Below are 26187 nucleotides of genomic sequence, written 5' to 3'. Positions count from 1 at the left end.
ATTAGGCTTATCCAATTCATCTTCAGATTCTTCAGAAGAGTACAAATGAGAAACAGGCTTAGCAATGTCTAGAGGAGATTTCGGTTTGTCTTCTGGTTTAGAAATTGGTTGAACGTCTTTAGTATCTTTATCTTCTGGTATGCCAATTGAAGGAACCACCGGTAATACTTGTTTTACATCAGTGATCTTAGGCTTATCAAATTCATCTTCAGATTCATCAGAAGAGTACAAATGAGAAACAGGCTTAGCAATGTCTAGAGGAGATTTCGGTTTGTCTTCTGGTTTAGAAATTGGTTGAACGTCTTTAGTATCTTGATCTTCTGGTTTGCCAATTGAAGGAACCACCGGTAATACTTGTTTTACATCAGTGACCTTAGGTTTCTCAAATTCTTCTTCAGATTCATCAGAAGAGTATAAATGAGAAACAGGCTTAGCAATGTCTAGAGGAGATTTCGGTTTGTCTTCTGGTTTAGAAATTGGTTGAACGTCTTTAGTATCTTTATCTTCTGGTTTGCCAATTGAAGGAACCACCGGTAATACTTGCTTTACATCAGTGACCTTAGGCTTATCAAATTCATCTTGAGATTCAGCAGAAGAGTACAAATGAGAAACAGGCTTAGCAATGTCTAGAGGAGATTTTGGTTTGTCTTCTGGTTTAGAAATTGGTTGAACGTCTTTAGTATCTTTATCTTCTGGTTTGCCAATTGAAGGAGCCATAGGTAATACTTGTTTTACATCAGTGACCTTAGGTTTCTCAAATTCTTCTTCAGATTCATCTGAAGAGTACAAATGAGAAACAGGCTTAGCAATGTCTAGAGGAGATTTTGGTTTGTCTTCTGGTTTAGAAATTGGTTGAACGGCTTTAGTATCTTTGTCTCCTGGTTTGGCAATTGAGGGAACCACCGGTAATACTTGATTTACATCAGTGACCTTAGGTTTATCAAATTCTTCTTCAGATTCATCAGAAGAGTACAAATGAGAAACAGGCTTAGCAATGTCTAGAGGAGATTTTGGTTTGTCTTCTGGTTTAGAAATTGGTTGAACGTCTTTAGAATCTTTGTCTTCTGGTTTGGCAATTGAGGGAACCACCGGTAATACTTGATTTACATCAGTGACCTTAGGTTTATCAAATTCTTCTTCAGATTCATCAGAAGAGTACAAATGAGAAACAGGCTTAGCAATGTCTAGAGGAGATTTCGGTTTGTCTTCTGGTTTAGAAATTGGTTGAACGTCTTTAGTATCTTTATCTTCTGGTTTGCCAATTGAAGGAACCACCGGTAATACTTGATTTACATCAGTGACCTTAGGTTTATCAAACTCTTCTTCAGATTCATCAGAAGAGTACAAATAAGAAACAGGCTTAGCAATGTCTAGAGGAGATTTCGGTTTGTCTTCTGGTTTAGAAATTGGTTGAACGTCTTTAGTATCTTTGTCTTCTGGTTTGCCAATTGAAGGAACCACCGGTAATACTTGTTTCACATCAGTGACCTTAGGTTTATCAAATTCTTCTTCAGATTCATCAGAAGAGTACAAATGAGAAACAGGCTTAGCAATGTCTAGAGGAGATTTCGGTTTGTCTTCTGGTTTAGAAATTGGTTGAACGTCTTTAGTATCTTTGTCTTCTGGTTTGCCAATTGAAGGAACCACCGGTAATACTTGTTTCACATCAGTGACCTTAGGTTTATCAAATTCTTCTTCAGATTCATCAGAAGAGTACAAATGAGAAACAGGCTTAGCAATGTCTAGAGGAGATTTCGGTTTGTCTTCTGGTTTAGAAATTGGTTGAACGTCTTTAGTATCTTTATCTTCTGGTTTGCCAATTGAAGGAACCACCGGTAATACTTCATTTACATCAGTGACCTTAGGTTTATCAAACTCTTCTTCAGATTCATCAGAAGAGTACAAATAAGAAACAGGCTTAGCAATGTCTAGAGGAGATTTTGGTTTTTCTTCTGGTTTAGAAATAGGTTGAACGTCTTTAGTATCTTTATCTTCTGGTTTGCCAATTGAAGGAACCACCGGTAATACTTGTTTTACATCATTGACCTTAGGCTTATCAAATTCATCTTCAGATTCATCAGAAGAGTAAAAATGAGAAACAGGCTTAGCAATGTCTACAGGAGATTTCGGTTTTTCTTCTGGTTTAGAAATAGGTTGAACGTCTTTAGTATCTGTATCTTCTGGTTTGCCAATTGAAGGAACCACCGGTAATACTTGTTTTACATCAGTGACCTTAGGCTTATCAAATTCATCTTCAGATTCATCAGAAGAGTACAAATGAGAAACAGGCTTAGCAATGTCTACAGGAGATTTCGGTTTGTTTTCTGGTTTAGAAATTGGTTGAACGTCTTTAGTATCTTTATCTTCTGGTTTGCCAATTGAAGGAACCACCGGTAATACTTGTTTTACATCAGTGATCTTAGGCTTATCAAATTCATCTTCAGATTCATCAGAAGAGTACAAATGAGAAACAGGCTTAGTAATGTCTAGAGGAGATTTTGCTTTGTCTTCTAGTTTAGAAATTGGTTGAACGTCTTTAGTATCTTTATCTTCTGGTTTGCCAATTGAAGGAACCACCGGTAATACTTGTTTTACATCAGTGATCTTATTCTTATCAAATTCATCTTCAGATTCATCAGAAGAGTACAAATGAGAAACAGGCTTAGTAATGTCTAGAGGAGATTTTGGTCTGTCTTCTGGTTTAGAAATTGGTTGAACGTCTTTAGTATCTTTATCTTCTGGTTTGCCAATTGAAGGAACCACCGGTAATACTTGTTTTACATCAGTGACCTTAGGCTTATCAAATTCATCTTCAGATTCATCAGAAGAGTACAAATGAGAAAGAGGCTTAGCAATGTCTAGAGGAGATTTCGGTTTGTCTTCTGGTTTAGAAATTGGTTGAACGTCTTTAGTATCTTTATCTTCTGGTTTGCCAATTGAAGGAACCACCGGTAATACTTGTTTTACATCAGTGACTTTAGGTTTATCAAATTCGTCTTCAAATTCATCAGAAGAGTACAAATGAGAAACAGGCTTAGTAATGTCTAGAGGAGATTTTGGTCTGTCTTCTGGTTTAGAAATTGGTTGAACGTCTTTAGTATCTTTATCTTCTGGTTTGCCAATTGAAGGAACCACCGGTAATACTTGTTTTACATCAGTGACCTTAGGCTTATCAAATTCATCTTCAGATTCATCAGAAGAGTACAAATGAGAAAGAGGCTTAGCAATGTCTAGAGGAGATTTCGGTTTGTCTTCTGGTTTAGAAATTGGTTGAACGTCTTTAGTATCTTTATCTTCTGGTTTGCCAATTGAAGGAACCACCGGTAATACTTGTTTTACATCAGTGACCTTAGGTTTCTCAAATTCTTCTTCAGATTCATCAGAAGAGTATAAATGAGAAACAGGCTTAGCAATGTCTAGAGGAGATTTCGGTTTGTCTTCTGGTTTAGAAATTGGTTGAACGTCTTTAGTATCTTTATCTTCTGGTTTGCCAATTGAAGGAACCACCGGTAATACTTGTTTTACATCAGTGACCTTAGGTTTCCCAAATTCTTCTTCAGATTCATCAGAAGAGTATAAATGAGAAACAGGCTTAGCAATGTCTAGAGGAGATTTCGGTTTGTCTTCTGGTTTAGAAATTGGTTGAACGTCTTTAGTATCTTTATCTTCTGGTTTGCCAATTGAAGGAACCACCGGTAATACTTGTTTTACATCAGTGACCTTAGGCTTATCAAATTCATCTTGAGATTCATCAGAAGAGTACAAATGAGAAACAGGCTTAGCAATGTCTAGCGGAGATTTTGGTTTGTCTTCTCGTTTAGAAATTGGTTGAACGTCTTTAGTATCTTTATCTTCTGGTTTGCTAATTGAAGGAGCCACCGGTAATACTTGTTTTACATCAGTGACCTTAGGTTTCTCAAATTCTTCTTCAGATTCATCTGAAGAGTACAAATGAGAAACAGGCTTAGCAATGTCTAGAGGAGATTTTGGTTTGTCTTCTGGTTTAGAAATTGGTTGAACGGCTTTAATATCTTTGTCTTCTGGTTTGGCAATTGAGGGAACCACCGGTAATACTTGATTTACATCAGTGACCTCAGGTTTATCAAATTCTTCTTCAGATTCATCAGAAGAGTACAAATGAGAAACAGGCTTAGCAATGTCTAGAGGAGATTTTGGTTTGTCTTCTGGTTTAGAAATTGTATGAACGTCTTTAGTATCTTTGTCTTCTGGTTTGGCAATTGAGGGAACCACCGGTAATACTTGATTTACATCAGTGACCTTAGGTTTATCAAATTCTTCTTCAGATTCATCAGAAGAGTACAAATAAGAAACAGGCTTAGCAATGTCCAGAGGAGATTTTGGTTTGTCTTCTGGTTTAGAAATTGGTTGAACGTCTTTAGTATCTTTGTCTTCTGGTTTGCCAATTGAAGGAACCACCGGTAATACTTGTTTCACATCAGTGACCTTAGGTTTATCAAATTCTTCTTCAGATTCATCAGAAGAGTACAAATGAGAAACAGGCTTAGCAATGTCTACAGGAGATTTCGGTTTGTCTTCTGGTTTAGAAATTAGTTGAACGTCTTTAGTATCTTTATCTTCTGGTTTGCCAATTGAAGGAACCACCGGTAATACTTGTTTTACATCAGTGATCTTAGGCTTATCAAATTCATCTTCAGATTCATCAGAAGAGTACAAATGAGAAACAGGCTTAGTAATGTCTAGAGGAGATTTTGCTTTGTCTTCTGGTTTAGAAATTGGTTGAACGTCTTTAGTATCTTTATCTTCTGGTTTGCCAATTGAAGGAACCACCGGTAATACTTGTTTTTTATCAGTGACCTTAGGCTTATCAAATTCATCTTCAGATTCATCAGAAGAGTACAAATGAGAAACAGGCTTAGCAATGTCTAGAGGAGATTTTGGTTTGTCTTCTGGTTTAGAAATTGGTTGAACGTCTTTAGTATCTTTATCTTCTGGTTTGCCAATTGAAGGAACCACCGGTAATACTTGTTTTACATCAGTGACCTTAGGCTTATCAAATTCATCTTCAGATTCATCAGAAGAGTACAAATGAAATACAGGCTTAGTAATGTCTAGAGGAGATTTCGGTTTGTCTTCTGGTTTAGAAATTGGTTGAACGTCTTTAGTATCTTTATCTTCTGGTTTGCCAATTGAAGGAACCACCGGTAATACTTGTTTTACATCAGTGACCTTAGGCTTATCAAATTCATCTTCAGATTCATCTGAAGAGTACAAATGAGAAACAGGCTTAGCAATGTCTAGAGGAGATTTTGGTTTGTCTTCTGGTTTAGAAATTGGTTGAACGTCTTTAGTATCTTTATCTTCTGGTTTGCCAATTGAAGGAACCACCGGTAATACTTGTTTTACATCAGTGACCTTAGGCTTATCAAATTCATCTTCAGATTCATCAGAAGAGTACAAATGAGAAACAGGCTTAGCAATGTCTAGAGGAGATTTCGGTTTGTCTTCTGGTTTAGAAATTGGTTGAACGTCTTTAGTATCTTTGTCTTCTGGTTTGCCAATTGAAAGAACCACCGGTAATACTTGTTTTACATCAGTGACCTTAGGCTTATCAAATTCATCTTCAGATTCATCTGAAGAGTACAAATGAGAAACAGGCTTAGCAATGTCTAGAGGAGATTTCGGTTTGTCTTCTGGTTTAGAAATTGGTTGAACGTCTTTAGTATCTTTATCTTCTGGTTTGCCAATTGAAGGAACCACCGGTAATACTTGTTTTACATCAGTGACCTTAGGCTTATCAAATTCATCTTCAGATTCATCTGAAGAGTACAAATGAGAAACAGGCTTAGCAATGTCTAGAGGAGATTTCGGTTTGTCTTCTGGTTTAGAAATTGGTTGAACGTCTTTAGTATCTTTATCTTCTGGTTTGCCAATTGAAGGAACCACCGGTAATACTTGTTTTACATCAGTGACCTTAGGCTTATCAAATTCATCTTCAGATTCATCAGAAGAGTACAAATGAGAAACAGGCTTAGCAATGTCTAGAGGAGATTTCGGTTTGTCTTCTGGTTTAGAAATTGGTTGAACGTCTTTGGTATCTTTGTCTTCTGGTTTGCCAATTGAATGAACCACCGGTAATACCTGTTTTACATCAGTGACTTTAGGTTTATCAAATTCTTCTTCAGATTCATCAGAAGAGTGCAAATTAGAAACAGGCTTTACAATGTCAAGAGGAGATTTTGGTTTGTCTTCTGGTTTAGAAATTGGGTGAACGTCTTTAGTATCTTTGTCTTCTGGTTTGCCAATTGAATGAACCACCGGTAATACCTGTTTTACATCAGTGACTTTAGGTTTATCAAATTCATCTTCAGATTCATCAGAAGAGTACAAATGAGAAACAGGCTTAACAATGTCAAGAGGAGATTTTGGTTTGTCTTCTGGTTTAGAAATAGGTTGAACGTCTTTAGTATCTTTATCTTCTGGTTTTCCAATTGAAGGAACCACCGGTAATACTTGTTTTACATCAGTGACCTTAGGTTTCTCAAATTCATCTTCAGATTCATCAGAAGAGTACAAATGAGAAACAGGCTTAGCAATTTCTAGAGGAGATTTTGGTTTCTCTTCTGGTTTAGAAAGTGGTGGAACATCTTTAGTATCTTTATCTTCTGGTTTGTCAATTGAATGAACCACCGGTAATACCTGTTTTACATCAGTGACCTTAGGTTTATCAAATACATCTTTAGATTCATCAGAAGAGTACAAATTAGAAACAGGCTTAACAATGTCTAGAGGAGATTTTGGTTTTTCTTCTGGTTTAGAAATTGGTTGAACGTCTTTAGTGTCTTTGTCTTCTGGTTTGCCAATTGAAGGAACCACCGGTAATACCTGTTTTACATCAGTCACCTTAGGTTTATCAAATTCATCTTCAGATTCATCAGAAGAGTACAAATGAGAAACAGGCTTAGCAATGTCTAGAGGAGATTTTGGTTTCTCTTTTGGTTTAGAAATTGGTTGAATGTCTTTAGTATCTTTATCTTCTGGTTTGCCATTTGAGGGAACCACCGGTTGTTTAACATCAGAAACCTTAGGTTTATCAAATTCAGCTTCAGATTCATCAGAAGAGTACAAATGAGAAACAGGCTTAGCAATGTCTAGAGGAGATTTTGGTTTGTCTTCTGGTTTCGAAATTGGTTGAACGTCTTTAGTATCTTTGTCTTCTGGTTTGCCAATTGAAAGAACCACCGGTAATACCTGTTTAACATCAGAAACCTTAGGTTTATCAAATTCAGCTTCAGATTCATCAGAAGAGTACAAATGAGAAACAGGCTGAGCAATGTCTAGAGGAGATCTTAGTTTCTCATCTGGTTTCGAAATTGATTGAACGTCTTTAGTATCCTTATCTTTTGGTTTTCCAATTGAAGGAACCACCGGTAATACTTGTTTTACATCAGTGACCTTAGGTTTCTCAAATTCATCTTCAGATTCATCAGAAGAGTACAAATGAGAAGCAGGCTTAGCAATGTCTAGAGGAGATTTTGGTTTCTCTTCTGGTTTAGAAATTGGTTGAACATCTTTAGTATCTTTATCTTCTGGTTTGCCAATTGAGGGAACCGCCGGTTGTTTAACATCAGAGACCTTAGGTTTATCAAATTCAGCTTCAGATTCATCAGAAGAGTACAAATGAGAAACAGGCTTAGCAATGTCTAGAGGAGATTTTGGTTTCTCATCTGGTTTCGAAATTGATTGAACGTCTTTAGTATCTTTATCTTCTGGTTTTCCAATTGAAGGAACCACCGGTAATACTTGTTTAACATCAGTGACCTTAGGTTTCTCAAATTCTTTTTCAGATTCATCAGAAGAGTACAAATGAGAAACAGGCTTAGCAATGTCTAGAGGAGATTTTGGTTTCTCTTCTGGTTTCGAAATTGGTTGAACCTCTTTAGTATCTTTATTTTCTGGTTTGCTAAATGGCGGAACCACCGGTAATACCTGCTTTACAGTTTTTGCGTCGGTAATATTAGTTTGGAGTATTTGATGTTCCATTTGATGTTGAGTTTTGTCATCTTGTTTGTAAGCAGTACGTTCTTGTTTTAACGCTTCGTAATCAGAAAATATATTTTGGTGTTCGTCAACATATTTTTGGGTATGTATCAGTACTGTTCTCTCGGAAGTAGTTGTGAAGTCTTTGTTTTCAGGAAGAAGATAATGGTCATACGTTTCTAAACTTTTTAATCCTTCTTCATTCAGAATAGTGTTTGAAGTTGTCGTTAAAGGCACAGGTGGTCCAGTGGATGTTTCCAGTGGTAATTGTTTTTTCTGTAAATGCTCATATGAAATAGTGTTTGTAGCTTCTGCTGGACTTTCTATTTTGTTAGTTTCTTTAGTTTCTATATAAATATCTTTTTGCTCAATTATCGGTTTCGATAGAGCTACTGGAAAGCTTTTGATTGTTGAGTCTACTTCGGAAGATTTCATATGTCTCACATTCTCTTCGCTATTTATTTTTTGTTTAACGTTTTCTAAACAAGCTTCTAGCTTGAGTTCATTCTCAGCTGTTTCATACATTTTCAATTTATACTCCTCTATAATGGTCGTACTTGTTTCAGGTTTATCACGTGTTAAGTCAACCCCTTCTCTATGTTTCATTGGGAAGCTTAAATTGTCTATCACAAGTTTGTCTTCGATTGGAAATTCGGTTTTATCACATATCGTTTCAATGAAGTCGTTTGCAGTGTCCGCAACCTTGTGCTCAGCTAGGACCATAGAAACTATTTTACACTTATTGTCTTTTAGGATATTTTGATCAATCAAGTTTGTGACATTTTCTCTACTTATTTCAGACACCTTTTGTTTTCTCACTAATTGTTCTGAAACCTCGAATTCTTCTTCTTGTTTCAAATCGCTACCTAACCTTTCCTGAGTTTTGCTGGCGCTACGTGGTAACGCATGCTCTGGAGGTGCTGTTCCCGCTAAGATTTTCAAAATTTCCTCACTTTGACTGAGAACTTGTGTGTCTAAATATGTTATGTCTACTTCATTTTGCTCATTTTCTGCACGAGAAATAAGTTTGCGAGTGGGTAATGGTGAGGATTGCAGAGAAGCGAACTTCTGCTCAAATGTTTTAACAACATCTCTAACATTTGGTAAATTTTCAGAGACTTCACTATCCACTAATGGCAAATCAATTTCTTTAGATAACATCTCAATCGGAGGCTCAACTTCGGGCTCTGCGTCATCAGTCTTATCCTTAGCAATTTCGAACATTTTACGTTTCGTGCAAACTTTTTCACAAATCTCTTCCTTTGGCACGTCGGAGTTGTCCAACCTGGTCTCTATAGCCGCAACAGGCGAAAGTTTCACCTCTACTGCCGGCGGCTTATGTGATATAAGGTTTTCCAATGCAAGATCGGCGTCCGTTAATATTTGCCGCTCCAAAGCATTCTCATCCACATCAGCTGGCGTTGGATCGCGTTGTCTCACCTTAAAAGGTATTGTTTCGACGGCATAGTCATGCAATTTATTTTCGAAACCTTTTACCACCTCTTTAACAGCCGGGATCTTTTCACCCATCTCAGCCAAAGACTTCTGCTGGCCAATAGTGGAAGTCGGCATTTGGGTTCTGGTACTTTCCAACTCTATAATCTTGCGTTTAACATCACCCCGTCCCTTTAAATGTTCCAAATTAGACTCAAAGTCTTTAGTAACTTCAGTTGCATTCCCATATGGCCTGTCTTTAGCTCGAGCTGTGTCATGTATATGTGCCATTTCGGTTCTGGTTACAGCAGTTGTAATAGTTGTCTTAATTTGACTACCACCACTCATTTCTGAAAATGAGGTAGTGTCTTTAAGATCATCCTCTTCTTCTGCGTCGGCTGTTCCAGCCATATTGTTCGTGTCGGGCGACTTTTCAGATTCAGTAATCTTGGCAAAACTACTAGATTTAATATTTTGAATGCTGACGTGCTCTGTGATAAGTTATTTCATTTCAATTTTATATTCATTTCAGTTGCACATCCGGTGAGTTAAAAGCGGTTCAGAGGAATATACGATGTAAAATAACAAGTACAATTAACACTAATGGATAATGCCATAAATATCGACTGAGAAATCAATGAGGTCAGTTGGTTATACTATAGTATTTATCTATTTAGTATTTAGTATTTAGTATTTAGTTGACAACATGCATTAGTGAGATGGTGTGTTGATTCGTATGATAAATTTTTATGTAGGCACCAAGTTGCATGTGATACGAGTATATGGTGTGTGAAGCAACAAAAGAATAAATTTACAATGATACGACCAGCCAGCAACCAACTTAAACAGTTCAAAGCTGCACATCGCCATTTTATGTTAATACGATTACGAGTATATGATTATACATACTAGGTACATATGTGTAGACGTAATATGCTATACGAGGTCGTGGATTATATGCAGCTGGTGTTTCTGTCTTGTTGTGCGAGTATTATATATTTTGAATTTAACCGTTGCTTAATATTACATTTATTTGAATACACAAGTGAAAGGTAACGTTTGCATTTTTAAAGAAATATCAATTATGAAAACACTTTCGAGACCATTGAGTGTACAAAGTTATCTAAGGAAACAGCACGAATGAGATTCTCAAATTTCGTGAGAGCTTGTCCAACCACGACTTCATATAACATACAGAATAATATACATACAAAAAAAACGAACAAATGGTAATCGAGATACATACAGCCGCTGCATTGCCAAATTTATTTGAAAAGCACAAAAGAAAACGACTTGTGTATAAATAATAAGCGAGTGCAAGAATACTTCCTTTTCCCATATAATGACTAAACTAAATCCAAAACCGCGTTGTGTCTTATATGGTTAATTTAGCGTGTGTAAAAACAAATCAAAACAGCAACATATTATGCAAGATAATTTACATATATACAAAGTATTCGTGTTAATCGCATTTTCCCAAACCAAATATTCAAGAACAAAATCAAGCCATACAAATAGTATAAACAAATCATTATAATGTAGTAAATGTAAGAAAAAAAGGAAAAAAAACATATTTCTATTTCTCAGCTTCTGTACATAATTATGTTACCCTAGGAACTTTCTGCTATACACGTATCCCAAATATAGTTTATTCTTTAGAACTAAAGGGGTATCATCAAATTTCCGGTAAATATCTATTATTGTAATGATTGTATATATGTGATTAATTGCCGGACATCAGTCAGTGCTTTTAATTTTTGAGCTTTGAACGCTTTTTTAATGTGACTCAATTAAAATTTGCTAATGCAGATTTGTATTATTAGCTAAGTGAACATCTTTCTAGTTGAAACTGCAAACATAATGGCAATTGCATTTTAAATGCATTAAATAAATTAGATTTCAGTGAAAGACTTTTTTAATTAATCTTCATTTTTCAATAGTGCCAACCCAGTCATCCGAAATTAAATTTTATATGTGGAATTTCTATTTGAATGTTTTCCCAATTAAAAGCAATATCGAGTAAAAGCACGATCCCAATTACTTATGTATTAGTTATTAATACTATGAGAAGTATTGAATTGTGTGGGTTCACATATTATTATATTATTCAATGTATGTCATGAAGCTAACATGTATGAGGATATTTACTTGAGACTTTAGAAATCGCACATTAAAAAAAAAAAAAAAAAAACATTTCGAAAAAAGTCAGAAATTTAATGAGCCAAAAGTTGCAATTTCAAAATCTTTCAATTGAGCATAGATTTTGAGAATAAGTATTTGCGTTTATTTAAAGATATAATGTTTCACAAACGTGCCATTTTTTTTTTAACTGTACACTCACACTCTTTTCAATAGGCGACTACTGATCTCTTACACACATGAGCATTAACTTACGCACACATATACATATGCATATTTCAAACCAAATTGAATAAATTAGCTTGAAGTAGTTTGATTGTTCAACATAATTTCTTCCATTTAAAATTGCAAACGTTTAACAACTTCATTTCGATTTCGATTTCGATTTTAAGTACTACATCGCTATGGTAATGTAAGATATGTATGCCTGATCTTAGGAATAAAACCAATACACACTGTTTTCTTTGTTTCTTCATATTTTGTGTCATGAATACATTTCCACTTTTCTTCTCAACCTCAGACCACAGGGACTCCGACATGTTTATGTAACTTACCGTTTGATTGAATTCTCTTTATTATTCGATATTCGTATAAATGAACTTTACTTATTTACGTTATTCTAAATAAACGTACAAAACGTAAATCTACGGCTAGTAGATATGTATTAGTTAATATTTTGCTTTTGTTAAATGAAAAAAACTACATTGGAAATAACTCAAAATTATTTATAGTTCAAAGTCGTATGTATGTATACTACACATATATATGTATGTATATATTTGTGTGAGTATTCGATGTGTTTCAAATTTCTTGACCATACGAGGCTATGTATGTATGTATGCTTGAACACCAACTTTTAGCTTACGCCCAACGAGAAACGAGAAACGAGAAACGTTCACGCGAAAGTCAAATATCTAACTGTAAGCGAATTATCTGTTACATTTCGCAGGAAAGAAAATATTTTCCCACAACTTTGTACAAATTAAATTAGCCAAGGCAGTCGCAAAAGCGGGTGGGTGGTGCCATTGCCGCCAGCTCATAGGCTATTGCGGCACGAATACCTCCAACACATGCATGTCACATACATATGTTTGTATGTATGTCTTTTGTTGAAGCTTAAATATGTAAATGTCGCATGGTAGTTCCATGACTCTGAAGGCCAAAGGCGTTGGGGAGCGTACTAAAGCATCCATAGAGGTACTCGCAAACACTGTTAGACTTGTTATACCACCTGTGTGACCTATGTAAGTCTATATGCGCAGAAACGTATGCGGGAGACCTGATACTTGTGCTATTTTGTTGGTAACAACTAACAGTAATGCTTATTGAAATACAAAACCAACACGGAATGCATTTTGTTTGTGTGGTATGCCTCTCTGCTTCTTCAACCTTTAACCTTGGCAATGCAAAGATGCAACGTAACGGAGCATTTCAAAAAATCAATATGGAAACCATTCAAAGGTCTTTTGAGTTCAATAGTTCGAACAACTTTTAATGATGACTACTCGCATTCTTGCTTTCATTAAAGTACTTAATTGTATGGACGTTTGTACATACATATGTGTCTTAAAAATAAATATTACTCAACGAACTACCATTGGCTGTCTGAATGCTAGTACGCTGATAAGCTAATTTCTGCTTTAGGCTCTTCTACGCTCCTAACATACATACATACATACATATATACATAAATATCCAAAACTATAAGTATAGGGTATTGAAATACTCTCTGTGGGCGTTCGATACATTCGCATATTCGTTTATTGTGAATATATAAAAATAGGTTTTATTTCGGTTTTGTATCACTACCAGCCGCTAATTCATTCAATTAGCTTCTGATTTTTATTTTTTTTTTTTGTTTTTTCGGTAAACACAGATAAACATCGTTTTTACACTAGAACATGAATGGAATTTGCATACAAAAAGCCTATGGGAAAACAAACTGTAAATATGTAGATACAATAAATAAAAAGGTAAGGATAAGATGATACGAAACAGAAAAATGAAATCTACAGTATGCCATACAAACAAAAGAAAATGGTGGTCGAATATATAAATTTATTTACTTCAGAAAATGCTAAAAGGCAACGAAAACATGAGAGTCTCCTAATAATAGATACTGTCTGATGATATGGTTTAGCGCTTACCGATTTTTGAAATTCCCGAAACACGTTCGAATGTCGATTCTGTGGTCTTGTGCAAAGTGACCACAGTGTCAGGCAAATGGTCTGAAAAATATAATTGTTAAAGACATATTATTGTACAAGCTATTATATAATAACGGTGCGCATGTACCTTTTCCCGTAAATTTAACACGCGGTAAGGATTCTTCTTCTTGTCTATCAGTTCTAGTATCGATCGGAGTTGGTGGTGGGGTTTGAGAATCAGGTATGTCGCTCGCTGCTCAAAAATTTGAAACAATAAAATCTGTACAATAAGAATTTTATTGATCGTGAATATTTACCGCTAGTTTTGAGCTCGTCACTAATTTCAATTTGTCCCGCACTCATCTTCTTCGTGATCGTTTCCTCGACTGACTTACAAAACTCAGCGTCTGTCAGTGTTATGGATTTGCGTGGTTCCACAGGCGCAGGTGCAGCAAGTTCATCAGTCATTCTTTGTGCAGTTTGTGTTTCAGGTTCAGCTGCGGTCTGATCGGTTGAAGGTTTCACAACTGGTAATTGTGTCCGCTGCTCTGTGGCTAAGAAATCGTTCGTCATTTTAATGGCATCGATTTTCGTTGCTGCCTCAGTTACTATCTTAGCAATTTCCTCGCTTAAACCAGCCGATTGTAGACTGCTGAAAGTATCTGCAGCAGCTTGTTCTTTTTCATGGACCGGTAGTGTTGTCATTTTTCCATAATCGTCGGTTACGATTGTTTCTTTGATCGGTTCAGTGCTTGTAGAAAACTGTGTTGTCTGTTCTATGGTGAGGAAATCTTCAGTTAGTTTCCTTATACCAACAGCAGACACTTTGTCTGTCTCATTTATAGGAGCGGCTAATTCGATGCCATCTTCTCGAGACTTGTCTATTACCTTTATGGTTTCCTCTAGCTTTTTAATGGATTCTACTAGTTTAATACTCTCTTCTTTGACCGTATCCGTTACTGCTGAACTCATCGTAAGTGTTGTTGTTTTCTCATCAATAACGATTTCTGGCTCAAAATCTTTTAGAGTTGCATCTTGTTGAATACCCTGCGTAGGTTGCTCCGAAGTTGTCGGAAGATTCAACGACCTCTCATCGCTTTTAGTATCTGTAAGACTTTCCTCCATTGATTTAATGGTCTCCGCTGCTGCAACTGTCGGTACAGTCGCCATAATAACGCTTGTTGTTTTGATCAGGTCACCCATGGCGCTTTTGATTTCGACAGTTTGTGTCTCCATTAGTGATTCTACTTCCTTAGGGGCAGTATCTGGTAGAGGTGCTTCTTGTACGTCTACCAATGTTTCTTCGTGCTTAACATTCCAGTCAGTCGATGTAATAGGGACGGCAGTTGCACTTAAAATAGATGGCACGACTGTGTGAGTGGCCGATTTCAAGAGTCCATAATTTTCATCATCAGCTGGGGATTCTTTGGAATAGGAGAATTTCTGTTCCATTGTCAAGAAATCTTGCGTTAATTTTTTGGTTTCCGCAGATTGCAAGAGGGACGTTGGCTGAACAGTACATACCTCATGTTTGATGCTATCAAACTTCGTATCTATTATTTCTTCTTTGTCCCTTGAGGAATCACTACTTAATTCCTTGGATCCAATTGTAGATGTTTCTTTTATAAGGGTGTTATCGGCTTCCAATATTTCTGATTTAATTTCTTTGTCATCTGGAATATTACCAACCGCAGATTGCATTTTTGATTTTTTTTCATTTTCAAATTCATTTAACATTGTTGTGGTTTTTTCCATTTTTGATTCTATTTCTTTCTCGCTTAGCTTCTCAGATTCTTTCAAGATTTCTGTTGGTTTTTCCTTCACACTTTCTTGTTGTTGAGCGAATTCCATCAAATCGTCGACTTTACTCTCCTTTATCACCTTCTCTTCAGTTTTTTTCAAAAATTTCGTGGTCTCAATCACTTCTGTCTTCATAACACCGTCCGATTCCAGTAAGTTAACTTTGGTTATAGTTGTCAGATCAGTTGCCAATTTATCTTCTATATTCTCTATTGCTTCTGTGAGATCGCCTGCGGGTTTTGCAATATCGGTTTGTGTTATTCCATCCCATTCTTCTGTGACTTCTTTCAATTGAGCTTTATTTTTTTCTGCGTCTTTCATTGGCAATTCTAAATCAGTTGCAATCTCGAAATCATCAGCCGTTGTTTCAAGCACTTCCGCCGTACTGGTTATCAATTTAGTTGTTATTGTTTTCTTTATTTCCATTTGGGGACTCCGTTCCTTATGTGAGACCTCAGTTGTAGCAATTTCGATATTTTTATTCATATGTTTCTCGAATTCTTTTATAATTTCCGTAGCTTTAGGAATGTTCTGCTCTTCTTTGTGCTCTGTTATAATAGACTTTGATGATTCTATTTCATTAGATGAACGTGTCATTGCCTGAGGCGCTTTCTCAGAAAGTGATGCTCTCTTTTCGGCAACTGGAGCTACGTGAGCGGTTTTTATCACTGCACTATCCTTTTCTTGTTGAGTAGCAGCAGTCATTTCCTGGATAGATTTAATGGCTGGTGATATTTGAGCTTTTTGTTCTATCGCTAAAAAGTCTTCTGTAATTGTTTTTTCAAATGACTTGATGGGTTCCTGATGTTCTTCATAGAGCTCGTCTTCTTCTATATCCTCATGTTTCTTTAAATCTTTTGGTAGCACTGATTTCATATCATAGGTAACCCCTTTTGCTTCGAAGTCGGCAATTTTGTCCTCAATAGAGCTGCCCTTTACTTTACCTTCCGTAACAGCGTGGATGGTTTCCGTTATAGTGGTAGTTTTACTAACAATGGTATCTTTCTCGTCATTTTTGCCACTCTCAAATACAGATATAATTTGTTCGATCTTTTGACTCGATTTCTCAACCAATTCGGTAGTTTTCATTTCTTTTTCCTTTACCTCCTCAACAAACTTCTCACTGATGGTTATATCAACTGGAAGTTGAGTCTGCTTCTCAGCATTTAAAAAGTCTTCGGTTAGTTGCTTGGTTGTGTCATGTAGTGAATCTATCGGAGACTCCTGAAGCTTCTTTGACTTTTCAACGGCACTAATGTCTTGTACTATTTTCAAATTTTCATCTTCATCAATGTGTTTGTATTCTGTTGTTAAGTCTTCCTCTTCGGAACTGCGTCCGGATGTCTTTAATTTGTGCGTCAATTCCTTGTCAAAATCACTTTTACTTATCTCAGCGGAATCCATTTTTCCCATTTTCATTTTCATAACTTGATCGGGTGCAACGGTTGACTTCACTATGTTATCTGTTGGTAATTGCATCATGATTTCCGATTCATGTATAGCCTTTTTATCCTCGATAAGGCTCTTACGTTTTATTTCGGAAATTTCACGTGATATCTCTTTCTTTTGCGATGAAGCAGGAATTTGGCGTTCAATGGAGAGTCGTTTCACAATCTTGTCACGTCGTTCAGCAACAGTACGCTTCGTGATTTCCTCATCTGATTCAGACTCTTCCACTTCTTTCTCTTCGGCCGAATATTTAACTTCCTCATGATCGTGAATCTGTTGAATCCGTTTACCTAAAATAAAATCGAAACATTCAGTTTCAATTACACAATTGGCTAGCACACTATGAATAATTAAATATGTACTTACTCTCTTGTCGCACGAGCTCCTCCACCGATTCCGAATTCTTCATAATATCAGTTTCATCAAAGTCACGCGAATGCGAAAGTCGACCACTCTTACACTTCTTCATAATATCTTCGCGTCCGATATTTTTGAGTGCAGCTTCTAAAGCGTGAATATCATAATTTGGTTTATCTTTGAATAGACGAATCATGCTTTGGGCCTGCCGCGCAATACTATCAGTATTTTGATTTATGATGTCATCAATTTCTTCCGTACTTATACCGATTTCAGAGGCTAATTGTATCCAATCCTTGCCTAATAAATTGGACAAATCCACAATACGTATATCGCCGATATAGTGATCATTCTGGTGTTTACTCAAACTAAATAGGGAGCTTCGGTAGGTGGTGGTGATCTTATCACTGAATTCGGTAGTTGTGTCCGGTATAACAATATCCGGTAATACGATATTCAAAATACAGATAGGATGTTGCGGTGGCTCGCCCTTGGCAACTTTTGGCTCCTTCATGAATAATGTACGTCCAACAATGTCAGCGTGTTGATCCTTCACTCGTACAGTGAATGGTAGACGATTCTCACGGAACCCTTTGAATTGCAATTGCAATTGATCGCCAGATTTTGTTACTGGCACCAAATTACCCGCCATTTCAATGTATTGTGGCTTGCCTTCCAGCACCTCAACGTCGCGACTCTTGGCAACTTCTGTAAAGAGTTCCTGCTTTTCGAGAGTCTTATCCTCACGATCATCGGTCATGCAGAACACACGTAAACGTGCCTCGTACGGTTCCACTTTCTTTGCGAAGACTACAAACTTGGCCATGAACGGCACATGTATTACCTCCCTAAATGGAAACGTTTTGTCATTAAATAACTAATTTAATAATAATAATATATATTTTTTTACTATCAGAATTGATAGTCGTAGTCGTATTCTCATACTCTTATTTACATAAGGGTAGATACCCATTGTTCGATAAGTTTGCAATACAAATCTAAAGTAACATAGGTAAACAAAATCCCTGGAACTGTGCATTTCCCATTATGAAAAGTCGACTAATTCGATACCGAAAATGAGGACAATCAGTTCAGAATTTTACTTAATATCATAAATTTGTAAAATTGAATATTGAAGATCTTTCAGAATATTTCATACTATTCCCGAAAGGCTTCAATAAGTCCATGGATATTTATTTCAAAAATCATTAGTATGAATCTATTGTGAAACGTCCTTATTTCCGACAGTATATAAATGTATATGTATGTATGTCATTTTCAAATCAAAATACGCACTTGTATAGCTCGGTCGCCATTTTGGTAGCCTCGGAGATGTTCCTGCAGTCCATTAACCAAAATCGTGCTGAAACAGTGGTCGTAAACGACACGCAATCATTCACGAAGGTCAACGGCGTGGATCCCGTAACGTCTTCCCATTGCGCGCGAGAGGGTCCACCTAGATCAGGCGACACATACAAAAAAGACAATGCCACAAAACGTAAGATCCTTGCACCATAGCATCGGTATGCAACAAAAACATTTTGCTTATAATTACTGTTTTTGTTTTTCTACTACAAATTCATTAGCAAAAACATAAGGAAAAAGAGTTGTAAAAAATGTCTCAACGAACCAAAGAAATAAATCAATGTGTAAATAAATCATGGTGTCGCTGTTAAATGAAATGTTTAGGAACACAAAACAAAATAAGCTTAATGAAAAGCTTCTAGAGTAGATAGAAGAAACTTAGTTAGAAGTTGTGAGGTATGGATGCAAAATGTAAACAAAAGTTAAATCGCAATTGTCAAGCAGCGTTTTAAGATAGCGCTAAATAGCATTAAATATGTATGTATATGTACACATATATGTATAATATATATAAGTACGAGCATATTGCTTTCAAAATGGTTATACTTCAATAAAGAGATCAGTTAAAGCTGGATTATCGCTATTGTACAAAGGTTATTTTAATTTATTAATTCTTGTTTTTACAAAATTTAAAAAAAAAATTTAAAAACATGCGCTTTGTAATTAAAATCAATGAAATGTGAATATTTTGTTGTTGTTTTTTAAATTGTGTACGTGTTTGAAGGCAAACAAACGTTGAAGAAATCATGAAAAATTACCAACATTAAAATAAATATGTAAATAATTAGTAAGGAGAATTCATATGAAACCAATTTGTAAAAATCAACAACTTATTCAAAATGAAATAAGTATGAAGTCGATAAAATATAATTAAATTCATTATGCATGGAAATAATGTGAATTATATAAGCTGCGCTTGTTTTTGGCGTATTTATGTTTTCGTTTGTATTTTTGTTCGCAATAATTGAACTTTTATGAAATTGCTGTGATTTGTCTTCACTTTTGAGTAAGAGATCTCGAATTCGAATGCGAATGAATAGCACTTTTACAATATCAAAACATTAATATTTAGTTAGAATATACATATATGTACAAACGCCAAATCGTTTCCAATAATGTTGAGGCTCCCCTTTTCAGAAAAGTTCTCTTTGGTACCACAAACAGTAGGAAATTCATATTATTACTTTGAAAATTATATTTGTTTATTCATTTTATTTTTGACATATGTGCAAAGAACCAAATAAAACATCAAATAAAGCAATACAAATGAATACAAAACTAATAAATTTACACAATTCTAAACATAAGAAAGGTATACCTATTTGTAAGAGTGTTTATTTTACTTTGATAGGTACTTTCAACTATTCATTTTGAAAATTTCACTGGCATTGGGGCAGTACATTTCAATGATTCACGCTTTATATTTAAACATGTGATATTTACGTACGCAAATTGGTTACTAAAAACGGTAATGAAAGCTAAATTAGGAACATTTTTTTTTAATTATCGAATTTCCACAGTGACGTCAGAAACGAAAATATGAATTTTGTCCACAGACCGGTTTTCTCCTACCGTAATTACTTGCCTAATCGTTAGATACTGCTAAACACTGAAACTTTTTTCATTGACATCTCAATGTTCCGAAGATTGGAGGTTGGAGATTTCAAATTTATGGTATTTTTTACAAAGTCAGTACTATTCTTCACTTACACTCTTTCTTACATTATCGAAAAACTCTCAAGAAGTGTAGATAATTTGATTACCATTTTTTTTAAGAATAAATAAATTTCTAACAAAAATAATAACAAAGATTTTTAACTAAAATCAGACTAAATTTTCACTAACTAAAAATAGGTGTATACACATAATGAACAAATTCGTTAAATAAATATCAATGGTGTACAAATCGATCGTTGGAAATTAAGTAACTTGCTCTTTAACTGTATATTAACTTGTGCAATTCTTAATTAATTCCAAACGTACATGCATATGTACAAAATAGAGTAACTTTGGTTCTAAGAAAACACATTGGGAACTTAATAACTTCAGTAAACCATAATTTAAACAGCTCTTCTGGAATGCTAGGAGAAGTGTGTACGACTATATGTGTAAATGTGCTTTAGCCCGTGTGAAATAACTTTCGAAATATCTGATTGTCGGTGGAAAAGATTAACTTCTGAGTTATCTGAGACATAATACACGAAATGAACTAGCAGTATATTAAAGTGTGGCCAACAGAAGTGCCCATAATAAAAAAAATGTGACAAATCGACAATTTGGAACGCAAAGACCTACATAAAAGATCGTGTTTGTAAGTGCCAATATTTAATTACGTTTCGGTGCACTTGATCTTCCTCTATCAGAATCTGGCTTAACCAGTGAAGTCGTGATTTTGGAAAAGTGTTTGCCTATAAAATGTTGACATAATATTTATATTCATCTCGTTCATTTAACTGAGCTATTTTTATTAAAATTATATTCCGAAAAGATTGTGTTTTAATGTACACAAATAATAATAATAATAATAATGATATTGAATTGAAGTTTCAAATTAAAGCCAAATTTCCAAGAAATTGCATATAGTTATTTGGACCAAAGAGTAACTTGCAGTAAAAACTGTTGTCGGTGATTATTTTCCATAGTATTTTGTACGAGTATGTGAAAAGGTAACCTAACCTAATTGTGCAGGAATTTAGTTAAAAATCATTTGGTATCAGTTATAAAAATCGCGTTTGGTTTACAAATTAAAAATGGAAGCAAAGCTTAAAAATTGAATTAGTTATCTTTCGTTAGTTAATACATCATTAGCTTATACATTCGCTGTGCATTCGTGTATAGCTCGTATTTAATATCAAAACAAATAAATGGTGCTTTGCCTTCGAAATTTATGAAATAGCTTCCAAATTGTTTAATATTCATTTTTAAATTATGCAGAGGTTGTCTGGTGAAGTGAAGGATTCGTCAATTTTATTCGCACAAACAGATCTCTGATCACTTTGGAGAACATTCAAGATCCGCAGGCCAGATTCTGTTTATGCTCGGTGAATTTCAAATCGGTAAAGTGGTACCATTGTACATATCCTTAACTGGAATGCTTCCAAATGGTCTTTGTTTTTACTAACTTTACTTTTACTTGACAACCCCAGCATTAATTTAATGATTCAATTTTGAAAACGACTCTTAATACATTCGCTTACTTAATTATATGGATTGCTGAACAAATAATTGAATTAACACAACAAAATTTGCGTATTTGTGGAAAGTAAAAGCAAATCAAATTTATCGAAATCAAGTCCAACAAAACAAATAAACTTAGTACATATATTTCGTAGTTAATTAAGTTTTGCTTCAAAGCATATTATATATTTAAGTATTGGAATATTATAGAAATTGGAACTGTTTGATCGAAATCGTAAAATTAATCGTATGCAGAATCTAAAATGTTCAATTCATCAATGTTATTTCAGTTTTTATCGAACTAAAAATTTCTTGAAATTTGTGTAATTTTAATTATATTTTTTTTTCTTATTTGTAAAATTAGATTTCAACATTGGGCTTCAGATAAATGTATGTAAATCTAATAACAATAACTCAAAATACAAAAATGCTTTTGTCTGTCTTAATTGAATTTGAAATTTCATACATGTTTGTGATTTTGAAATTGCTAGTTACCTTTTAGAGATCTTTTCCGAAACACACCTTCAATGATGGAATAAAAGAATGGTATGCGTGCACATATGCATTTACGCATTAGTACAAAATTATATACGAATCGAATACATTTTGAAATCTAAATCAGAGGAAAACAACAAAGGCAATCCGAAATAAATAAACAGAACAAACAAAACAAACAAAAAGAAAACAAATTTCAAAAAGTAAATCATTTTTAACCAAAACCAAAACTCGAATTAATTAAAAATTCTGGAAAAAGGAACAAAATAATGTTAACTTCATATTGTTGGCATATGTATGAGTCGATTCCATATGTACGAGTATGTATGTATGTGTGAGTGGTGTGGTGTATTACATACGAGTATGATAGATTAGTGTTAAGACGAGAGAGTTGAGATTGTACAAGTGTAGAGTGTCGTGTATGAGATTGCGAATGAGTTTAGTTTATTACAAAGGAAAACCAAATCTTATGCGAAGTACGAGTAATGCATACATACACAATGTGAAGAATGATAATTGGATAACAATTTAAGCGAAAACACGCAATTCGTTAGATATTATTTTACTAGCATTTACTGACATATTTTGTATGTGATTATGTACTTTTTTACATACATACATACGTATCAATAAAATCTGTATGCTCACTAAATAAACATTCATATTATATATGTAGGTTAACTACTAAATAAAAAAGTAAATTTCTCTTTTTAAATTCTTCATTTTCTTGAAGCTATTTATATATGTAGTTTTTGGGTACATGAGCGATCTATAATTACAATATGCTATAAAATGACTATCCTAATGGCTATAAGGGCATTTATGTACTTCACTATTAATAAGAAACGAATTAAAATATCAAACTAAAAACTTTAGAAATTAAAAATGAAGGAGTGTGTTAATGCAAAATGTTTATGACCGTTCTGGTGTAAGCACTGGTTAATGTTCGACATATTTCAGGTGTTTTCCGGCAAACGGATGTGTGTGACACATCATAACACAAAAAACATAAAAACTCAGCAAAGAGTAAGTGATTCATAAAGCGATTGGAAGCGGGAAGCTCACGGGGACTTAACAAATTAGTATCTACTAGCCAGCCATTAGAATACACTTCACCGGAACACACTCAACGCAAATGGTGCTCGTCTTAGTTTAATAGGCCGCTTCTTAATCGCCAACTCACATCCGTAATTAAATGCTAGAAAAAGTCACAAGATTTTGGGACGTCAGTTGTGAATCAGCACTCCGTTATAACCGTTCCCATTTTCAACGATAAGTAAGTAAAAAGAAAAAATCAATGTCCCCGAACTGTGAAACTTTATATGGACTATGATTGTCTGCGAATTTCGCCACTAGCAGTTACCACTGTCAAAAAGTTAGAAAGCTTTAGAGTCACCGAATACAGAAGTTTCCAAACTTGTTGTTCACATTCCTCTTACATCACTTTTCTATACCGGACCTTGTGCATACCCCGCCTTATAATTGGAAAACTATTTATATAAAATTATTTCTTTATATACGATATATATGTCATAATCTCTCTGATTTTTTTTTTGTCTTCTCGAATCAACCGAATCATTTCGAAATTTTCTTTACTAATTAGATTAGATAGATTTACCGATAATTCTGGCATAAAGCTTTTCTAAAATCTACTTGAAAAAAAAAAAATTTAAAATTAGTGAAGATGCACACATCCATATGTAGTATACATATATGTCAGTTTTTTAGTAAATCGCACTTTATATGACAGCTTAAATAATGCGACGGATAGCTTTAGCACATAGAACAGGTATTTATTTATGAACAATACATAAATGTACAAGTTGAAATGAAATAAACAAATGCAGTTGTGTATACATAATGTACATATCCATATATGCATGTATGTAACGTATGCGTACAAAACACTGTTTCGGGTGCGATTCAAAGGTAGTCAAACTTGCTATTTGGTTCTTTAGGCTGTTTGAATATCAATGACTGAAATGTCTCACTGAACATTACGACCGACTTATTAAATGGTTAAAAATGTAACAATAGATTATATAGAAAATGTGAGTATGTAGTTTATAGAAATAAATTTTGTCTTTTCAAATATGTAAAAACCAAATACAAAGAAAGTTAAAAAGTTAGTTAACAATTTAACGGAAAATTCTGAAATGAACTTAACGCAAGTACAAGTATTTACCCAAATTACAAACAAAAGGAAGACAAATGGAAATTAAACACCTAAGGTATACATAAGTTACAAATACAAATCTTATTTTAAGTAATCGTTAAGGAATAAAGTTATTATTTTCTCTTGTTCTTCTCCTTCTTCAAGGCTAATTGAATTTATTTAATTTGCTAAGGCTCGATAATACGAGTAGGGAGCGAAAAGAACTGTGTAAACATACCTGTTATGGAGCAGAGTAGGCGTAGCGTGGGTGTATTGCCGGAATATTGATTTATCATGCCCTGGCTATGCGCCTTGGGTGCGGGCATACTCAATGTGATGGCCTTATGGAATTTGCGACGTCTTGGCTCGACCGTTACAATCGGCGAGACCGCCACACCGCGGCCAAGTAGTTTAGCAGTTAGATCTGGATCGACTGGTTGTGCCTAGAATGAGGTAAACACAAGAAATGGTCGATACATTTTTGTGGTTACCATTTCAGTTATTTTATGGTTAACTGTGCGCTGATCTCGCCAGCTTTTCGCTCTGTTCTTTCTTACATATACGAGTACAAATGATTATTTCAACATGAAAATGGCCACTTAAGACTAAAGTACAAGTGTGGAACAAGCGGAAAGAAGAAAAAAGCAAGTAAAGCGTATAGAAGCGACAAAGGTATGCATTTGCTTAACTACAAGTAATTTAAAAAGTTTATGAAATTGTAAGTCCTCTTTTCAATAAGTATACAAAAATTTAGCGATTTACGTTACGTATAAGTTGTGTATGTTTCCATTACTTCATTGATTTACTATATATATATAGGTTTGTGTGAATTATAAAAAGCGGAGGGCTTCTGAGCTAATAGCTGAACATTTTCCATATATCTCTAATTTAATAAACTGTTGGTATATCGTCGATCGTCAATCAGCAATCGTCGACTGGTATTACAAATGTTCAGGCCCATTAGCTTCCCAATAAATTTAGTTATCAAATAAACTTTAAAAACTGCAATACATTGTTAATAAACTGTTTCACATTTATGTATACATATTTGTTAAGGTATTCCGATTACAATAATTGTCTTCTTAAGGGCCGTTGAAAAATCATTAATCATTTTATATACGAGTATATGCGATATGCTTGTAAATGACTTTGGCACATTCGAGGCACACAAATCCAGACCCAATTGCAACAACTATTTACTGTATGAATATGTATTGTGACATTTTAGACATTTCTTGCATCTTACAAGTATTCCTGCGCGCTTCTTGTGCGCCAGTTGTTAAAAACGTAGAACGATTAGGAAAATGCACACCAACAAAAAAACATTTTGATTTAAAGTTTATATTGGAACTAAATTTATTGGGTATTTTTGTTAATCGATTATGTTTAATTTTAAATATAAATGTTGATTATTGAATAATTAATAAGTTGTAGAGAACATACGAAATATACGAGTATATACGAGTCCATACATAAACATATGTATAGTAGGATAATACTAATACAAATACAAATATTTCTTAAACGAATATAATTGTAATAGTGTAGTACATATATACGAGTATGTAGTAGAGTAGTAGACTTTACTTAGTCGAATAGACCATATGTATTTCATGGTCACTTATTTCTAGCCTGGGGAAAATTCCTTCG

At 34.6% G+C, this 26187-nt stretch overlaps 2 protein-coding genes across 23 annotated transcripts in view; both read right to left on the bottom strand.

Annotated features, from left to right (window-relative positions):
* Nucleotides 1–12521, bottom strand: part of LOC105212915 (uncharacterized) — a 55896-nt gene extending 43375 nt beyond the window's left edge. For 4 of the 6 annotated variants that reach the window (XM_054229769.1, XM_054229768.1, XM_054229770.1 and 1 more), the window contains exon 1: nt 12447–12521. The gene's annotated coding sequence lies outside the window, so the exon portion shown is untranslated. Of the gene's footprint in view, nt 1–12146; nt 12283–12412 lie in introns of those variants that run through there. The other 2 variants (XM_054229771.1, XM_054229767.1) reach the window with 2 other exon arrangements.
* The window catches only part of LOC105210957 (ankyrin-3), an 89176-nt gene that overhangs the window by 43375 nt on the left and 19614 nt on the right, over nt 1–26187 (bottom strand). For 11 of the 17 annotated variants that reach the window (XM_054229758.1, XM_054229759.1, XM_054229746.1 and 8 more), the window contains 7 exons: nt 24776–24980; nt 22383–22409; nt 18642–18801; nt 17355–18193; nt 14057–17278; nt 13888–13995; nt 13740–13820 (listed from right to left, as the gene is read on the bottom strand). In XM_054229758.1, the coding sequence (XP_054085733.1) occupies nt 13740–13820; nt 13888–13995; nt 14057–17278; nt 17355–18193; nt 18642–18801; nt 22383–22409; nt 24776–24980 (4642 nt within the window). The remainder of the gene's footprint in view (nt 1–13739; nt 13821–13887; nt 13996–14056; nt 17279–17354; nt 18194–18641; nt 18802–22382; nt 22410–24775; nt 24981–26187) is intronic. The other 6 variants (XM_054229748.1, XM_054229750.1, XM_054229755.1 and 3 more) reach the window with 3 other exon arrangements.

Source organism: Zeugodacus cucurbitae, chromosome 4 (assembly GCF_028554725.1).
Source record: "Zeugodacus cucurbitae isolate PBARC_wt_2022May chromosome 4, idZeuCucr1.2, whole genome shotgun sequence".
NCBI classification, from domain to species: domain Eukaryota; kingdom Metazoa; phylum Arthropoda; class Insecta; order Diptera; family Tephritidae; genus Zeugodacus; species Zeugodacus cucurbitae.
This window is presented reverse-complemented; position numbering and strand designations above follow the sequence as displayed.